The 16,765-nt window shown below is 47.1% G+C and overlaps 1 protein-coding gene across 3 annotated transcripts in view; it reads right to left on the bottom strand.

Annotated features, from left to right (window-relative positions):
* The window catches only part of BMPER (BMP binding endothelial regulator), a 504,101-nt gene that overhangs the window by 238,527 nt on the left and 248,809 nt on the right, over positions 1-16,765 (bottom strand). For all 3 annotated transcript variants that reach the window (XM_070059710.1, XM_002713750.5, XM_051853278.2), the window contains one exon: positions 6,252-6,351. In XM_070059710.1, coding sequence (XP_069915811.1) covers positions 6,252-6,351 — 100 coding nt within the window. The remainder of the gene's footprint in view (positions 1-6,251; positions 6,352-16,765) is intronic.

Below are 16,765 nucleotides of genomic sequence, written 5' to 3'. Positions count from 1 at the left end.
CCCATGTTTGGTACATGGCCGGCTCCCTCTAAAACAGCCACATGGCCAATATTCCGAAAGACATGATCATCTGCATTTCACTCTTGAAGCAGCACAGAGATAAGATGCCTTGTTCATGACCTTCTCTTGTGCAAAAGGAAACCTATGCTTAATACTGCAAGACCTACTGCATGATTCATAGTCTTCTCTTAACTTTAGTTGGTAAATGGTCTACTTCAGTGAACCCAATTCCCTGAAGATTCCCCACACATTTTGCTTTCTAATTGTTATTTATCAGAATCTACAATAGTTGACCAAATTGTGGGAATAGGAGATGGAGAAGGAAAAGGGGTGGGAGAGTACGTGGGAAGGTGGGTACAGTGGGAGGAATCACCATGTTCCTAAAGTTGTAATTATGAAATGTATGAAGTTTGTATTCCTTAAATAAAAGGTTTCTAGAAAAAAAAAAAGAAAATCAGTGTGTAAATATTTCTATTTTGCCTATTTTCATCTTATGGAACATCATAGGGTATTTTTAAACCAAATATAAAGTTACACTACTAAAAAAATGTAACTCATAGGATCACAACCCATAGAAAAACATATCAAAGCAAAGAGAAATCAAAGACCAAAGAAAGAGTATGGAAAATAAAACCTACACAACAAATGAAAGACTAGTTTCTTCTATCTTTCATCAGAGTATTGTGGACAATATTTCATGTTTTATATGAGGAAAAAGGATGCAATTTGACCTATAAATGTTTGAAACACACCTTATTCATTTATGATACACTAATAACAAACACATATTCAAATAACAAATACATTATTGTTCATGAAAGAACAGAAATTAAAGGGTGACTTTCAGTCCAAGTTAATACAGAAAAGCTGCCAAAACCATCTGTTTGACTCCCAATGATCTCATTTGTTTTCATCAAACAATATTGAGTTTTTTCAAATTAGATTAATCTTCTGCCCGGTTACTAGGCTATTTGGATAGGAATTTATAACCATTATTAGCATAAAAATAATCTCAAAATGACGCTGAAAACACTTGCTTGAGAGGAATTGGTTATAATGTACTTTTCCTTTTAAAGAACATTCTGACTTGATGAAAATGGAGAATAATTTGGTGAGCAGCACCATCCCACGCACACCTGGAGCATGGAGTGGTAACTGCTGAAGGGATGAATGAACGGAAGCCATGAGCCAGCTGATTGAACCAGACGAGAGCAGAGATCTATGTACACACTCACAAAACACTTCCAAGAGTATTTTTGGAAATGAGAATTTTCATGTTTGTGTCCTCAAGAAGATCTACCTTTCTACTTCCTCTTCAAGAGCCACATCTCTGTCAGTGGAATATAAACAGATGCCTAAACAGGATTCCGTGGGTTTTCTGCCTGACCTCTTGGCCCTTCCACAATCAACAAATGAAAACTTAGGACAGATACCTTTGAATTCAGTAGGTCTGGGAGGAAGCCCCGTAGCTGGCACTGTGACAAGTCCCCAGGTGATCGAGTGACAGGTGCCATCTAAGCGCTCATGCCTTTGTGTGTCCCATGACCTTCACCTACAGGCCCTCCCCAGGAGGACCTGGATGTCCTGTGCTTCATCTTTGGGTCATGAACGTCTTGGCAACTGAAGGATCTAACATCTGTGGGCCTTCCACCTTCTTACATATTAAAAAAAAAAAAAAAAAGTACAGGGGCCGGCGCTGTGGCACAGCAGGTGCCCTGGCCTGAAGCGCCAGCATCCCATATGGGTGCCAGTTCTAGTCTCGGCTGCTCCTCTTCCAATCCAGCTCTCTGCTATGGCCTGGGAAAGCAGTAGAAGATGGCTCAAGTCCCTGGGTCCCTGCACCCATGTGGGAGACCCAGAAGAAGCTCCTGGCTCCTGGCTTCGGATCAGCACAGCTCCGGCCATTGCAGCCATCTGGGGAGTGAACCAGTGGATGGAAGACCTCTCTCTCTGCCTCTACCTCTCTCTGTAACTCTGTTTTTCAAATAAATAAATCTTTAAAAAAAAAAAAGTAGAAATTACCCCATGGGGTGGTCATTTTGCCAAACGGGCACATTACCAACCCTCCAAGTGTCACTGCTTTTTCATCCATAAGACGGGACAGTGACAGCGCCTCCCCAACTATGACAGCACTTCCAAAACTGGAAAGTGGAATTTAAACATAAGCTTATTTTGGTGCAGGGAGTTTTGAAATCCGCATATACAAGATGTCTTCAAAAGGCCCATGGAAAATGAGTATTGTGAAGAAAAACTACACATGGATTCTCATGCCAAAATAAAAGTCTAGTTCAATTCCATTTTTTCACCAACGTCTTACAGTTCCCTCGTTTGCTGTAAGCATTCAGAGTGCGGCTCTGAGTAGGCCTGACTGCAAGTCCTACCTGCTGCTGTCTGGATGAAGAGCATGACCGCCTTGGTGGCTACTATAAGTGGGCAAGGCCCAGGAGGCTTCATTTTAACAGCTGATTCTGTGGTCTATTACTTTCTAAAAATATTTATTTATTTATTTGAAAGGCAGAATGGAGAAGAGAAAATGAAAGATCTTTCACCCTCTGATTTATTCCCCAAGTGGCCACAAGTCAGAAGTCCAGAACTCTATCCAGATCTCCCACATGAGTGGCAGGGGACCAAGTACTTGGGCCACCCTCTGCTGCTTTCCCAGGCACATCAGCAGTGAGCTGGATCAGAAGTGGAGAAGCAGGGGTCGAACCAGCCCTCTGATATGGGATGCTGGTGTCACAAGTGGTGGCTTAACCCACTGCACCCCAAGGCCAGCCAGTCCACTTCATGTTAAGAAACACTGCATTCTCAAGACTCCCCCAAGCAAAAGGAAAGACAAACAAGAAGCTAAACCTCAAGGGTCACTTTCACTATTGCCTCATCCAGTTAGCAGAAGTCCAGCTCTCCCTCTCATGTGCTGGCTGAAAGGTTCTGCCAGAGCATGGGAGAGCCTGATACACTGCCACTCTGCCAAGGTGGGTCCCTCTTTGCACACATCCACAAGAAGCTGGACCCACTGTCTGGCGAGCAGCTTTCAACACTGTTTGAGAAGAAGGTTAAGAAGTGCACATCCCATCGCAGAGTACCTGGATTCAGTGCCTGGCTCTGGCTTCTGATTCCAGGCTTCCCGGTACTGTAGGCTCTGGAGGCAATGATGGCTCCAATAACTGGGTTCCTGCCACCCAGGCGGGAGACTTGAATTGAGTTCCCTGATTCAGCCTCAGCTGTTGGAGGCATTTAGAGAATGAACATGATAGGAGATTGATTCTCTCTCGCACGTGCTCACTCGCTCTCCCTCTCTCAAATAATTTTTTAAAAATTCAAAGGCAGTATTTCTGAATATCATTGCCTTTTAAATACAGAATTCAATCTTCAGTGATCCTGCTACGTTAATTAATCTGAAAAATAAGAGCTTCCATTTCTTTGCTAAAAAAAAAAAACTCATTGCATATGATACGTTAAATATCATTATATAATAATCATTTCCCAATCTGATTAAACTTTTTGACTCTAAGACAACTTTACCTTGATTTCTAAAATAAAGTATTATCATCACACTTCTGCATTAATATGATTCCTCACTGAATTAACTCTCAGAGCAAGAACAGTCAAAACCCCAGTGTCAGCACATAGGTGACTGCTGGGGGAGTCTTATCAGAAATGCAGCAGGTGCTTCTCTCATGTCTGCTCCACACTAATGATCCATTGCTGCGGATCTGTGCAAATAAAGGACACACAAGGCTAAGGCAAGGCCAGCTGCAGAGAGGTCTCCGTTAGCACTAGGATCTGCTCTGCACTCACTCACTGCCCCAGTGCCTCTCTTGAGACTTTCCAGTTGTTATTCCCATACTGTCGTTATCACCCAACGCTCTTTGTGTTCAGCTTCTTGTGTTCATGATGATCCAAGGCTAACACCCAGGGCACAACCAAAATGCCCAGCAATTTGGTCACAAATGGCCAATGAAGATTGGGACTTTCCCACAACAGAATCTTACATACTGCTCAAAGGACAACATACCCAAATAAATGGAGCTGTTGTACCCTAATGTTACGTGGGGAGGGGGAACTAGCAATGATACTCTATGAGTAGTAAGATAGCAACCATGCAACCACTCTTATACAGGAATAAAATGCAGAAGGAACTACACCAAGTATTAACAACTGTCACTTCTGGGTGGCGAGATGAGTGATTTTTCTGCTCTTCTACTATTAGACTACTAGACTATTTTTCAAGACTTCTACTACTAGACTACTTCTACTATTTTCAAAGACTTCTACTACTAGATATTTTTCAAAGTTTCTCCAATGAGCATAAATTACTACTCTAATCAGAAAAACGTAAATGAATCAAAACACTAGGAGTGTGCAGTACTAAGAATGAATACAACAGACAGGCACTGTATTGTAGCGTAGAAAGACAGAAAACAAAAGGCTCATCTTTGACATCCACTCCTGGAACCCTGAAAAGTCAGATTGTTCATGTCTTTCCCACATGCAGGCCCCCACCACAGGAAAGGATTTTTTTTTTTTTTTTTTTTGACAGGCAGAGTGGACAGTGAGAGAGAGAGACAGAGAGAAAGGTCTTCCTTTTGCCGTTGGTTCACCCTCCAATGGCTGCTGCACTGGTGCGCTGATGGCAGGAGCCAGTTACTCATCCTGGTCTCCCATGGGGTGCAGAGCCCAAGCACTTGGGCCATCCTCCACTGCACTCCCTGGCCACAGCAGAGAGCTGGCCTGGAAGAGGGGCAACCGGGACAGAATCCGGTGCCCCGACCGGGACTAGAACCCGGTGTGCCGGCGCCGCAAGGCCGGGGATTAGCCTAGTGAGCTGCAGCACCGGCCAAGGAAAGGATTCTTGACCTCCCCTAAAATACTTCCCAGTCACCCTCAGAAGGAGGGCCCTGGGAAGCCAGGCTGTGGCACAGCAGGTTAAGCCACCACCCGCAATGTTGGCATCCCATATAAGGGTCTCCTCCAGAGTTGCGGCTGCTCCACTCCCAATCCAGCTCCCTGCTATTGCATCTGGGAAAGCACTGGAGGATGGGCCAAGTGCTTGGGCCCCTGTACCCATGCGGGAGACTTGGATGGAGTTCTGAACTCCAGCAAAAATGGCCCAAGTAGTTGGGCCTATACCATCCATGTGGGAGATCTATATGGTGTTCCAGGATCCTGGCTTCAGCCTGGCCCAGACCTGGCCATTGCAGCAATTTGGAGAGTGAACCAGTGGATGGAAGATCTCTCTCTCCCTCTCTCTTTCTCTGTCTTTCCTTTTCTCTCTCTCTCTCTCTCTAATTCTCCCTTTCAAAATAAATAAACCTTTTTAAAAAAAAAAAAGATTCTATTTTGAACTAGTCACATTTTCTGAGATTCTGAGCACACATGAAATTTTGGGGAACCATCTGTTACCCACTGTGACTTGGCATCAAGGCTGTAGAGCCCATAGCCTGTACCCCATACCTAAACCGTCTCCGGGACACACCCATGCTGTGACAGACCATTCGTACATACCCTGTAGCATGTCAAAGCGTGAGCCAGCTCCTGTCTTCACAGAGCTGATGACCTACTAAATACAATGCAGCAAGAAACAGGGAAACACCCAGGGGAGTCTCCCTGTGAAGTTTTGTGTGCCACAGAAACGGAAAAGCGACAGTAATGACTGAGAACTCAAGGACCTTGAAGACAGGATGGGGGGAATGCCCTCAGCCAAGGCCAGGAGAGACCAGACTGGAGCAGTGTGTTCAAGACAGGGAGTGTGTACCGGGGGACAATGGGAAACCAGGTTTGTAAGAACATTTTAGAGACACTTCAAAGACAAGTAGAAGAACTGAATCTTAAAGAAAAAAATGGACGACAATGATACAATCCAAGCTGAACGACTGCTTGGGAAGAAGTGAGCAGGGCAAAGGTGGAGTCTGGAGAGAATGAGTGCTAGAAGCGGACAGGATTACGGTCGTGTGCGTGGGTCCCAACGGGCACAGGCATTGCGTCTGCACCGTCTCCAAGACATCTCAACAATCGGCCTCACACAATAAACCCAATACACTCATGCTTGCCATGCTCTCATCGTTCCACCAAGGGGGGGTCCCCTGCCTCCCCCTACACACACACACACACACACATACACCCCAGCTCCCCTCCCAAAACCCAGCTGCACCCAAGCTCGGAGCTGAGGGATGAGAAAGGCAAAAGAAAGAGAAATAAAAATGCGTGCAGCAGCAGTCGGCGGGGGCGGCAGCCAGGACCCAGCTCACCTTTGCAGCGCTCACAGCAGGTGCCCCTCTGCTTGATGGCCAGGGCACAGTCTCGCGACAGCACTGGGCACTTCTCTCTCTTACACGTCACCTCCTTGTTCTAGGCGGAAAGAGACAAGAGACAGACTTCAAACAGGATCCCCAGAGTCCTGACACACAGCTGAGGCTTGCCTAGCTGCCCTCTCCCTATCTTGCCTTCCTCTTGCCAAGAAAACCCCGTGGTTGCAAAAAGCCTTTTGCTCTCCCTGGGACAGAAATATCCATCTGGGAACAGGGGACGTTTTGAGATTAGAGGCAGATGAGAGGGAATGAAAAGTGGCTTCTTCACAAGCCAGCTTGGCCTCGATAACCCAATGCCGAGCAAGAGGCTTTCTCCCGCTCTGTTCTAAGGTTTCTTTTCAGTACACACTACAGAAATGATAATATTTGTGTAAATCATATTTTGCCCATTGGGCTACCTGGGCCAGGACTGCATCGTGAGAACAAAAATATTTTCGCACGGCCGTCCAACAATCCTTAATAGTAGAGTGCATTAAAATGCAGCAATCTGAAGTTCCAACTCAAATAATGACAAGGTTGAGTATTGAATCGGCTCAGTAAGAGAAAAAATAATATTCGGCATGCCAAGCAGAGACACAGTCGCCAGTGTTTTACAGCCATGGGACAGCTGCGTTATATTAGCAGTTATGCTAATGAAAGCGTGGTGAGCATTTTCATCGTGGGCCTTATCCTGAGAATTCAGCTGCTAGAATGTCCTAGAGAAGATGCAAACACGACGTACGTGCCTGCTCTTGCATGGGTCATCTGCACATGACCCCAAATCACCATGTCACAAAACTTCAACAAGATTGCAGCTTGCACAAGGGCTTACTACATGCTAGGCTTTTGTTCTTATTAAAATTCCACGTGATAAATAACATCGTTATCCTCATCTTACAAATAAAAAAGCTACTGTTCAGGGAAGGCGGCTGACTTTTCCAAGGCTACACAGTTTGGCAGTGGCAGAGGTGAGATTTGAGTTGGAGTCTCAAATGTGCACACACCCATGTGCTGCCACCTTCGCGGGCTGACTTGGGGGCAGGTTGCAGAGGAGCAACTGAGCAGTTCTGCTTACCCTGACATGAACCTTGGAGTGGGAAAAATCCTACCTCAGCCCCAACAATGACCTTGAGAAGAGTCACAAGTGCACCCGGTAGCATCAGTGCCATGATACTCAGGATGGTCTCGTTCCAGAAACACATTAGATGTGTGCACAGGTGCATGCCAGTGATTGTGTGTGCATGTACACGTGCGTTGGGGGCTGTGAGGCCATGCCAAGCCCATACACCAAAGCCCCAAGGCAGTTCACAGATAAAACTGGGCACAGACTCATCACTTTCTGTGTTGTTTTGAAATTCCCAGTAATGCCAGACAACCCTCCCCATACAAGACATTCCTAGGACTCAACGCTAAAATAAACCCACTGTCATCCCTCTTTTTTCAAATTTCTGAGAATCTCAGAACCCTACCCCCTCCAATTACCCCTTCACAAGCCCCCCAGAGTAAGTCACGTGGGGCCCTTGGGAGGGCTGGGTCTATTTCTGCATCCGTCTTATTTCCTGGCCCCTGTGGCTTTGCAAGGCCAACTGAGAGACTGGAATAGCAAGGACACCATGCCCAGCATAAACCTTGAGACCGTGCCAGGTCCTGCCCAGCTGCCACCCAGAGAGAGGACATTGATCTGCGGCTGCATGTACCCAACCCCAGAAGCTCCGTGCATGTTTTGTTTTTCATTTACTGCTCATGCATGTGGGATGGGGGAAGAGGTTGACCTGAGTGATCCAGTCTCTTCCCCCCTCCCTCTCTCCTTCCCTGCCTCCCTTCATTTCTGTCTGTCTATGTGCCTGTCTGCCTGCCTGCTTGCCTGTTATGTGGCAAGTGATCTCATGGGGTTAACCTCATTTTCTCCTTCAAATCCTGTGAGACAGGATTTGCATCCTTAACTGCAAATTAGAGCCCCCATGGGGTTCTCAGCAGGACTGGTGCTGCCTCCTGCCCCCTGAAGCTCAAGTCTCAGGGACCGAAGGACCAGGCAAAGGACCAGGCGTCAGTGTGTTTTCAAGCTCCCATGTAATTCCACCCAGGGTTGAAACTCACTATTAGTAAGGAGTGTTCCCACCCCCACCCCCCCCACCCCCCCAGTGAGGCCAAGATGGGTTAAGGAGCTGTCCACAGTCCCCTTGTGAATGGCAGCAGTAAAATGTGAACCGGGGTATTTGGGTTCTAAGTTTTCCAAAGCTCCTTCCCTATCTCCCTCTCCTTCATAATGACAGGGGCGTCAAGGCTACCTATAACCCACAACTCCTTTTATTTTTAGAACTTTTCTTAAATTTCAAACGTAATACAAGGGGACTTCAAAAAGTTCCTAAAGAATGAAAGTAAAACATCAATTTTGGTGGCACAGGCACTATGGTGCAGCTGGTTAAGTTATTGCTTAGTACAAGTGCACCCCTTATCGAAGTGCGAGTTCAAGTCCCAGCTGCACCACTTCGGATCCAGCTTCCTGCTAACGTATTCTGGGAGGCAGTGGATGACAGCCCAAATTCTTGGGCATCTTTCATCCACATGGGAGACCTAGATGGAGTTTCTGGCTCTTGCCTTTAGCCTGGCCCCACCCTGGCTCTTGTGGACACCTGGGGAGTAAATCAGTGGACAGAAAAATCTATGTCTCTCTGTCTCTGTCTCTATCACTCTGTTTTTCAAGTAGACAAAAATAAACATTTTTAAAAGGATAAATTTTGGTGCAATTTTAAAATCCATGCATACTTTTTTCATAATATGCATTCTCCATGAACTTTTTAAGACCCCTCATTTCCATGGATTTCAAAAGAAGTTTTGCACCCAAATAACTTCTTTCTGAAGTTTTTCCATGAACTTTCTGAGGTCTGCTCCTATTTTCAAATCCATCAACAACAACCACCGGGTACATCTGCAGCGTGGTGTTGCTAACGGTGGCTTCTCTTTGCAAAGCGTGACTCCGACTCCCCCACCCCAGGATGACTGAATTTCTTCACGCACAGAGCTTCTGCTCTCAGCAGACCTGTCCGCCCCAGCACCTCCTCCCTGCAGGGAAGGGGAGCTTGAAGCTCTCACAGCAGCCACAGGGGTGTGAAGACACCACTTGGGATCTGATCAAGAGGAAGGCTAACACTCTCAAACATAGGAACTCTTTGCTAAATTAGAAACCTGGGAGCCAGTCAAAATCCATAACAGGATCCCAAGATTCATAATAAATAGCTTGTAATTACCGTCCAGCACAAAACTTATTCCAACCAGATGGTTTCTAGATTCACATCTGGAATTTTTTTCAGAGAGAGAGCGAGCAAACCTAAATCTTGGCTATAGGCTTAGGGGGATTTTCCCCCTTCTGATTATACTTGGAGCTTCTACCAAGGTCACACTGGTGTGGGACCACCATATCTATTCACTTTCCTGGTATCTGGTTGACATGGACATGGACTACACACAGAGAATCCCAGGCCCCCCCAAGAAAGAAAGAAAACCTCCAGAGAACCACCCATGAGAGTCTGGTTCCTCTGCTTCCTTATAACGGGTTCCAGCAGCTACAGAGTAACCTGAAGCACAGGTTAATTAAGACCCTCACTTTGCTTTCCTGGATTTTGCCAAGAGACAGACACACTCGTCCTGGGACCAGGGGCTCTGGTGAGGTCATATAGGCAAAGCCACACCTCCAGAAGTCCTTCCACCTGTAGCAGTCTTGGCCCCACGGCCCCAAGTGTCGCTGCTGTCACTCCAGCTCATGGCTCATTCGGTCCACTTTTTCCTTCAACAAACATCGTCTGATACTGGCTCGCACTTCCTGAACACTTTCGAAGGGTATTTCAGGCTCTGTGCTAAAAATCTCACATGCATTCCTCCACCAAAAATTCTGTATCCTGCCTACTGTACAGGGGGGCACCGTGGTTAGGAAACTTGCCCAGGGTCATAAGCAGCAGATATGGAATACAAATACAAGGGGACTTCAAAACGTTCATAGAAGATAGAATTAAAACACACTTATTTTGATACTTTTTGAAATCCAAAAATAGCTCTTTTGCACAAAAATACACTCACCTTTTAATTCCATTTTCCATGAGCTTTTTGAAGTCCCCACCTAGAGGTGTCACTTAAATGCCTCATTTTGTGACTTGCCAGGCAAGCATTTTACAGTCAGGGCAAATCCATGCCTGTGCCCTGAGACCCCAGGGGAGACTGGTGCCTTTGGGGTAGCTGCAGGCCTGTAAAATGAGCTAGCAGGAGCAGTCACTCCAGGGCCCGCAGCGTCACCAAGCATGCCAAGGGATGCAGACAACAGCTGGTTTCTGGAGCCGAGGAAAGCGGCTCCAATGTGAGTATCGACAGGGATGTGCCTGTCACGCCTCTGGAAACCAGTCTGGCATTCCCAGTTTTCTCCAGATTCCAGCTGGAATTTGAGTGTGCCCAGATCTAAGCAACAGAAATGGTGACAAAAATGAAGTCAAGGATTTGCCCAGAACTCTCTGAAGTATGAGTCTAATCAGTGAATCAGAGGAACAAACCCCATCACACCGTTCATTCTGTCTTATCTCCCATGCTGATCATTTTCTGGGGTCTGCCGGCCAGCGATGTACCTGTTGTCAAAAGCCCCTGCCTGGGTTAGTGCTCCTTACAAAGGACGAGCAATGGATACATCGGAACCCAAATCATAGCCTCTGGAGGCATATTAAATAAAGTGCCAACATGCAGAAGTAAAAAGGGGCATAGAGAGTAAAAAACAGAAAAAAAAAAAATCTACACAGCTGGCAACAAAGCTCCATGAGGATGCGAGCCAAACCACAGAGAAGCCGCAGCCAAGTTCAAACAGGACTGCGGCAGCCAGCCTGCCGTGTCTAAGCGCTGCCACTAGATGGCAGCACAGAGACCCCTGGTTTGCAGAAGAGCTGCCCTGAGCCCGGTTCTGGAGCGTCCTGAGCGTTTTCCAGCGTCTGGAGTGCAGGGAAATTCGCTCTCCCAGACGAGGGCAGAGTGGACGGGTACAGAGAAGCCAGCCAAGCACCCCGGCGACACGGCCCTGATTGCTTTCCTCACCCAGAAAAAAAAAAAGTTTTGAGATGATTGTGTTCTATTTCAAGCTCAAGTCTTGAAGATATTTTTTTTCCAAAGAGTTCTCCAGAACCAATCCTCCTATGGAATATGGAAAATTTTACCTGATCTCTCACTTATATTAAAAAAATAAGCACAAAACAACGACCTGGAGAGGGAAACACAGCCGCTAATGGGATAGCGGTAGTGAGGATCAGACGTCAGCTTTCAGATACTGTATAAGGGAGCTTCAAAAAGAAAATAAAATTAAAAGATAAGTTTAATTTGGTGCAAAAATGCAGGTACAGTATTTTTTATTATATACTTTTTGCACAAAGATTTTTGAAGACTACGAAATAGCCTCACAAATTTCTTGAAATGAGAATGACAAGAAACAGTGGGGCGCCTGCCTCCTGCTCCGTCACCTGGCTGCCCCCCACCACCACCAGGACTGTGGCTGATCACAGTCTCTTCCCTGGGAGACAGGGCTTTTGCCCTTCACTCTCTGTCTCTCATGAGAAAAAAGCCTGTCTCGAAGGCAAACGTCTGTCATTTGGCAAACTAGCCAGTGCAAAGTGCCAGATTCTTTTACAGAAAATCAAGAAGGCTGTGAGTTGTGATTTTTTTTTCTGCCCCAACGAGCAAATCTCAATGCGAGTGAAGCACGTGGGCCAGGCATTGTCCTGAGAGGAAATGAAGAGGCAGAGGCGGCTCCTGTTCCTACACTGGACGTCCTTGGGTCTCCAGCGCACACGCGCACACACACACACATGCATGCCCTGGCATGTACTCTCTAGCATTCCATCACAGTAGTCATATTTGGGGAAGGGGCTTCTAGATTTTGCTGCCTTTAAGAAGTTCATGACCAAAATGCAAACATCCAGGGGTGGATCCACAGTCATCCCAAATACACTAATTCCCTCCTTATTGGCCGATGGGCAGGGGAGCCAGCAGTGGCGATCGTGGAGCTGCAAAATCAAAGGCTTGGCACACACAGACGTCACCACACTCAGTGCTGGGGGAGAGAGAAACGAGGCTGCAAGCTTCCGATTTTCCAGAAATGTGCAAGTCTCAAGGGTAACAAGACATCAGACAGACACTGAGCAGATCACACAAGCCCTGGCACCCAGTGAGATGCACGGAAGAGAAATTCAAATGAACCAAAAGTGTTTGACTTCTGTGAGCACAAGTGGAACACTCTGAACCTTCATCACATTCTTCCTATCAGAAAACTTAACCAAAGCATGTGCGCACGCGCGGACACACACACACACGAGTGATTTCACGTGGACAGTCTCAAACTTGCTCACTAAGAACAGAATCCGTTCTTAGCAACACAGACGTCTTGTGTCAAATTTCCGAGGAGGAAGGAGGAGAAACTGATCCAACACCAGGGTGCGTGTTCTCACTGGGATTTCTGGCCTCCGCACGCAGGAACTCAAAGCGGTTAACTTCTCCTTGAAGGACCACACTGCAACCCAATTCCAGCTCCCCGGAGTGCCAAAGGGGACTTTATGGGCCTTTTGAACAGGGGTCCCAGTTTCTTCTTGGCAATCTTATACTAGTTCTCATAAACAGAAGAATAATAGCTCATGTTTATACAGCACCTTTCTTCTAAAGAGCCTGCAGACATTATTTCATTAATTCTCACAGGTTCTTAAGATGTGCAGACAGAGGTACAGTGCACACTGAAGCTAAGTGTCTCAGGTCCCTCAGAGAGCTGGTGAGCAGTGAGCTGGGAGCGATACCTGATTCCCAGGCCTGGATTAAGGGACCAGCCAGGAAGGTGGGTTGCGCAGGCTCAGCATTAAAGTTTATAGATGTATCACACTAGAATTAGGTTTGACACAACTCTTGAGGTTTTAGCAATAGATTAGCATTTTGTTGAGCTAGTCTGGAAATTTTCTGGATCCGACAGGTGAGGTGTCCTGCCACATTGCCCGCCCCAGTATAAGGTAACCTCAGAAAGGTGACATGGAACAAATGGGTTAGGACCTGGGCAAGCAGACATGACTTCAAGCTTTGAAGGTTCCAGAATGCAGAAATGCAGGCAAAAGCTAAAGAAAGAAGTGTTTGGGCGGCACCCACCATTGCTGCTCACTGGTGCTATCTGGAAATGGTACAACAAAGGGATCCCCTCTCAGGAGGAGAGCTCAGCACGTGAGCATGTGCACATAGAAGTTCCTGCAAGCCCACACCTGTCTGGCCCGTCTACTTTGGACGCAATCTGTTCTCAGTATCTTAGAAAATGATAAAGGAACATGTTGGGGGGGGGGGGGGGGAGTGAGCTGGACCCGTGGCTGCCAATGGCAGCATGTAGTTTGATTGATGATTTATTATTTTAATTAAGCTTTTACTTGCTTGTTCTTCATTACTGATAGGACAATCGACTTCCCCATAACTCTTACACAGAAAGAGCCAGGAGGAAAAAATTAAAAGGCAGTTTGCACTGCCATGAAGCCTAAGCATAGAAGCATGAGGCTCTGGGTCACAGCTCTCAGCTCAGGAAGACTTGCACAAAACTGGGGGGGGGGGGGGGGGGGGCAGAACCAACAAAACCATTTCCAAGGTGGGGAAAGAGAAGTTGAAAAAGAAAAAGACTCAAATTCCCCAGGAGAGAGGAATGGTTTCCCAAGACCTCTCTCTCCCTGGGCAGAGTGAGCTCTGTATAAGAGGTGGAGCCTCAGCTGTGGTCCCTGGTGAAGCCTGCAGCGTTTACCCTACAGGGGCATCTGCAGGTCTTGCTGCACCCCAGGTGGCTTCTGCAGACCCCTTCCTCACCAAGGCCGCAAAGAGAGGGGCTCCACCTGAACCAGACAACAAAGTGGCATGTGGTTTTCCAGGCCAGTTGCTGAGCCATGAAGGATGCCAGCGCCGGCCACTTGCAGAGAGTCCATTACCCACCAGACCATGCTGACCATGTGCTGTGTTTTGTCATCGAACCCTCATGACAGTCCCAGGGAAGGCCCTGTCTACCACCTCCCACTTCCAATTTTACAGGTAAGAAAGCCAAGACCCAGAGAGGCTAAGTGGCTCCCCCAGGCTGACAGAGCGAGCCAGGGCAGAGATTCAAACCCAGAACCGTCCAGCCTATCACCTGTGACTTAATGACCACACTCCTCAGTGTGACGTGGCGGCTTCCACAAGCCAGCTCTCCTTGCAGCTAGGGATTTAAGTGTTTGTCTTTATCAAGCATGACCCATTTTAAGGTCATTATAAACCTTGATGCTTTATAGTTTCATTTGGAAAACACAAGTAAAAATAGTGTCTTTTAGGAGAGACAGACTAAGTCTCTGACTTACAATCTCAAAACACTCCTGTCTCTGAGTGCCTGCTCACTGGCAAGACGGCCCAGACTTGGACCCACGCCCTCCAAATGTGCTCGGTTCTTCGATCTGAGCAGGAGGGTGGGCTCCGCCGGAGGCCTGCCGCATCCCACGGCCAGAACCTGGGAGACTCCACGTTCAAATATCTTGCAGGAACATCACGCCGCTTCTCGCGCTCCATCTGGGAGTGTTATTCTTCCTCCTGTCTAGGCCCAGCGAGCCTTTCCCCGGGAGACCGGGGCCCTGGCAGAGCCTGCCTCCTCTGGCCCCGCCAACAGCACAGACTCGGAACAAAGCTGCCCTTGAAGCCCAGCCATTTACAAGACTTTATGAAGCCCACTGGGGCCCCCCGATTATTTTGCAACAAGTCATATCCCATGAAGAAATTCACTTCTCTGCAACACAAAACAGAGGGAGATTAAAGAAAAAGGCAGGGGGGTGGAGGAAAGAAGTGAGACGCCCTGCTGTTCCGTCTGGCCAGAATCGTGTCTTTTAGTACCCATATCCTCTACAAAGACCAAGTGCTGATGATATATGGCCCTAATACATCACTGAATGACAGTGTTCTCCCGATACTGTACCTTTAAAATAGGATGCATGCCAGGAGAAGCAACGGGGGAGTCACAAGCCGGGCCTTCTTATATTTAAGTTACCTAACATTTCAATTTTTTTAATGGGCTTCAGTTTGCTGGAGGAATTGTTTGGGGTTCTGCATTATTTAGGGGTTTAGGTCTGTGTTTGCCCACGCCCTTGGCCTTGTCAAGGAACTCTCAGAAGAAAGCAACGCGGGCTGCTAGAATGTCCCGGCTGCCCAAGTGCAGCTCTGATTGAAAGCAGGGCAGTGTCAAACAGCTCCTCATTCTGTTTAATCATATTTTGAAAGAGAACCAAAACATTAGAGATGGCAGGACACAAAAGAAATAACCACCAAATAAAAATAGTAGCCCAAAGAAAGTAGCACTGCCTGGTTTTTATCATGCTGTACGTCGTATGGGGCTGCCGGCAACACCGCATTAACCTAACTGTAACAGACTGGCCGGGAAGCAGCCAGGGACTCATCCCAGTGGGCCCTGTCAAAGACTCAGCTCTGCGGCTACACTTGGGCTTCCAGAAGCATCTGCAAAGCCAACAGGTAGACCATGTCCTCCTCTGCCAGGCCACGGGCTGGGTGCATCAACCGAGAGGAAGAAGTGTGGCATCCTTGCTTTCTGTGTGCCCAAATGCCCAAGTCAAATCTCCCTTTCCTCCCTACCCAAAAAAGATCTCAACAGCTGGGATATGGGATAGAACTGGTGCTGCAGAGAGGATGCCCAGAAGATTCCCAACTTGGGAAAATTCGCCAGAGGTGAGGCAGGAGGAAGCCCCAGTGCAATGTGTTCATAGGTTTAAAATGTAATTTTTAATCTACCAGCTTCCTTTTCAAACTCATTAAACCATCAACTTCTAAGACCAAATTTGCATATCATCTATCTTCTATCTTCTATCATATCTATCTATCTTCCAAGATTAAGGTGCTATAAAGAAATAAAATTAGCATGCCACAAAAGCGGCCTCTCCCCGGACCTCTGATTATTTTATACTGCAGGGCACCCTTCAGCACATGGTGAAAAATGAATCTGCTTTTTCCCTTTCCCAGAAAGAAGGCAAGAAAGAAAGGGGCGAGAAAATTCTATGAATATTTTTATACCTTTCCAGTTGAGTTCTTTTGAACTATGGAGAAAATAACAGAACATATTTTGGGAGCCCAACCCCAACTGCCAACAGAATCTCCAATGAGTACATGGCCGGACTCTCTCAGTCCCTGGGACACAGCGTGGAGTCTGCCGTCCAGGCTGGAAGGGGGATTGGAGGGGGGAAGATGGCAAAGCTGAGGAGTTAGAAAATAATAATAAAGTAAGAAGGACTTCACAGGAAGCCTGGCAACACGCATTAAGGAAGGGGATACCAGGAGACATGATCCTGAGGTCCCTTTCCTAACTCGCCGCAACACAAGAAGCTGGGCTCTCCGGTATTAAAGAGACTCAGAACTTAGCGGATCCTTTTAATTGTGCACAAAAATGATTCGCTGGCAAGGAGCCGTGCTAGCAT

The sequence above is a fragment of the Oryctolagus cuniculus genome, chromosome 16, assembly GCF_964237555.1.
Source record: "Oryctolagus cuniculus chromosome 16, mOryCun1.1, whole genome shotgun sequence".
Classification (NCBI taxonomy): domain Eukaryota; kingdom Metazoa; phylum Chordata; class Mammalia; order Lagomorpha; family Leporidae; genus Oryctolagus; species Oryctolagus cuniculus.
The sequence above is the reverse complement of the archived record's forward strand: the minus strand, read 5'-3'. Positions and strand labels throughout refer to the sequence as shown.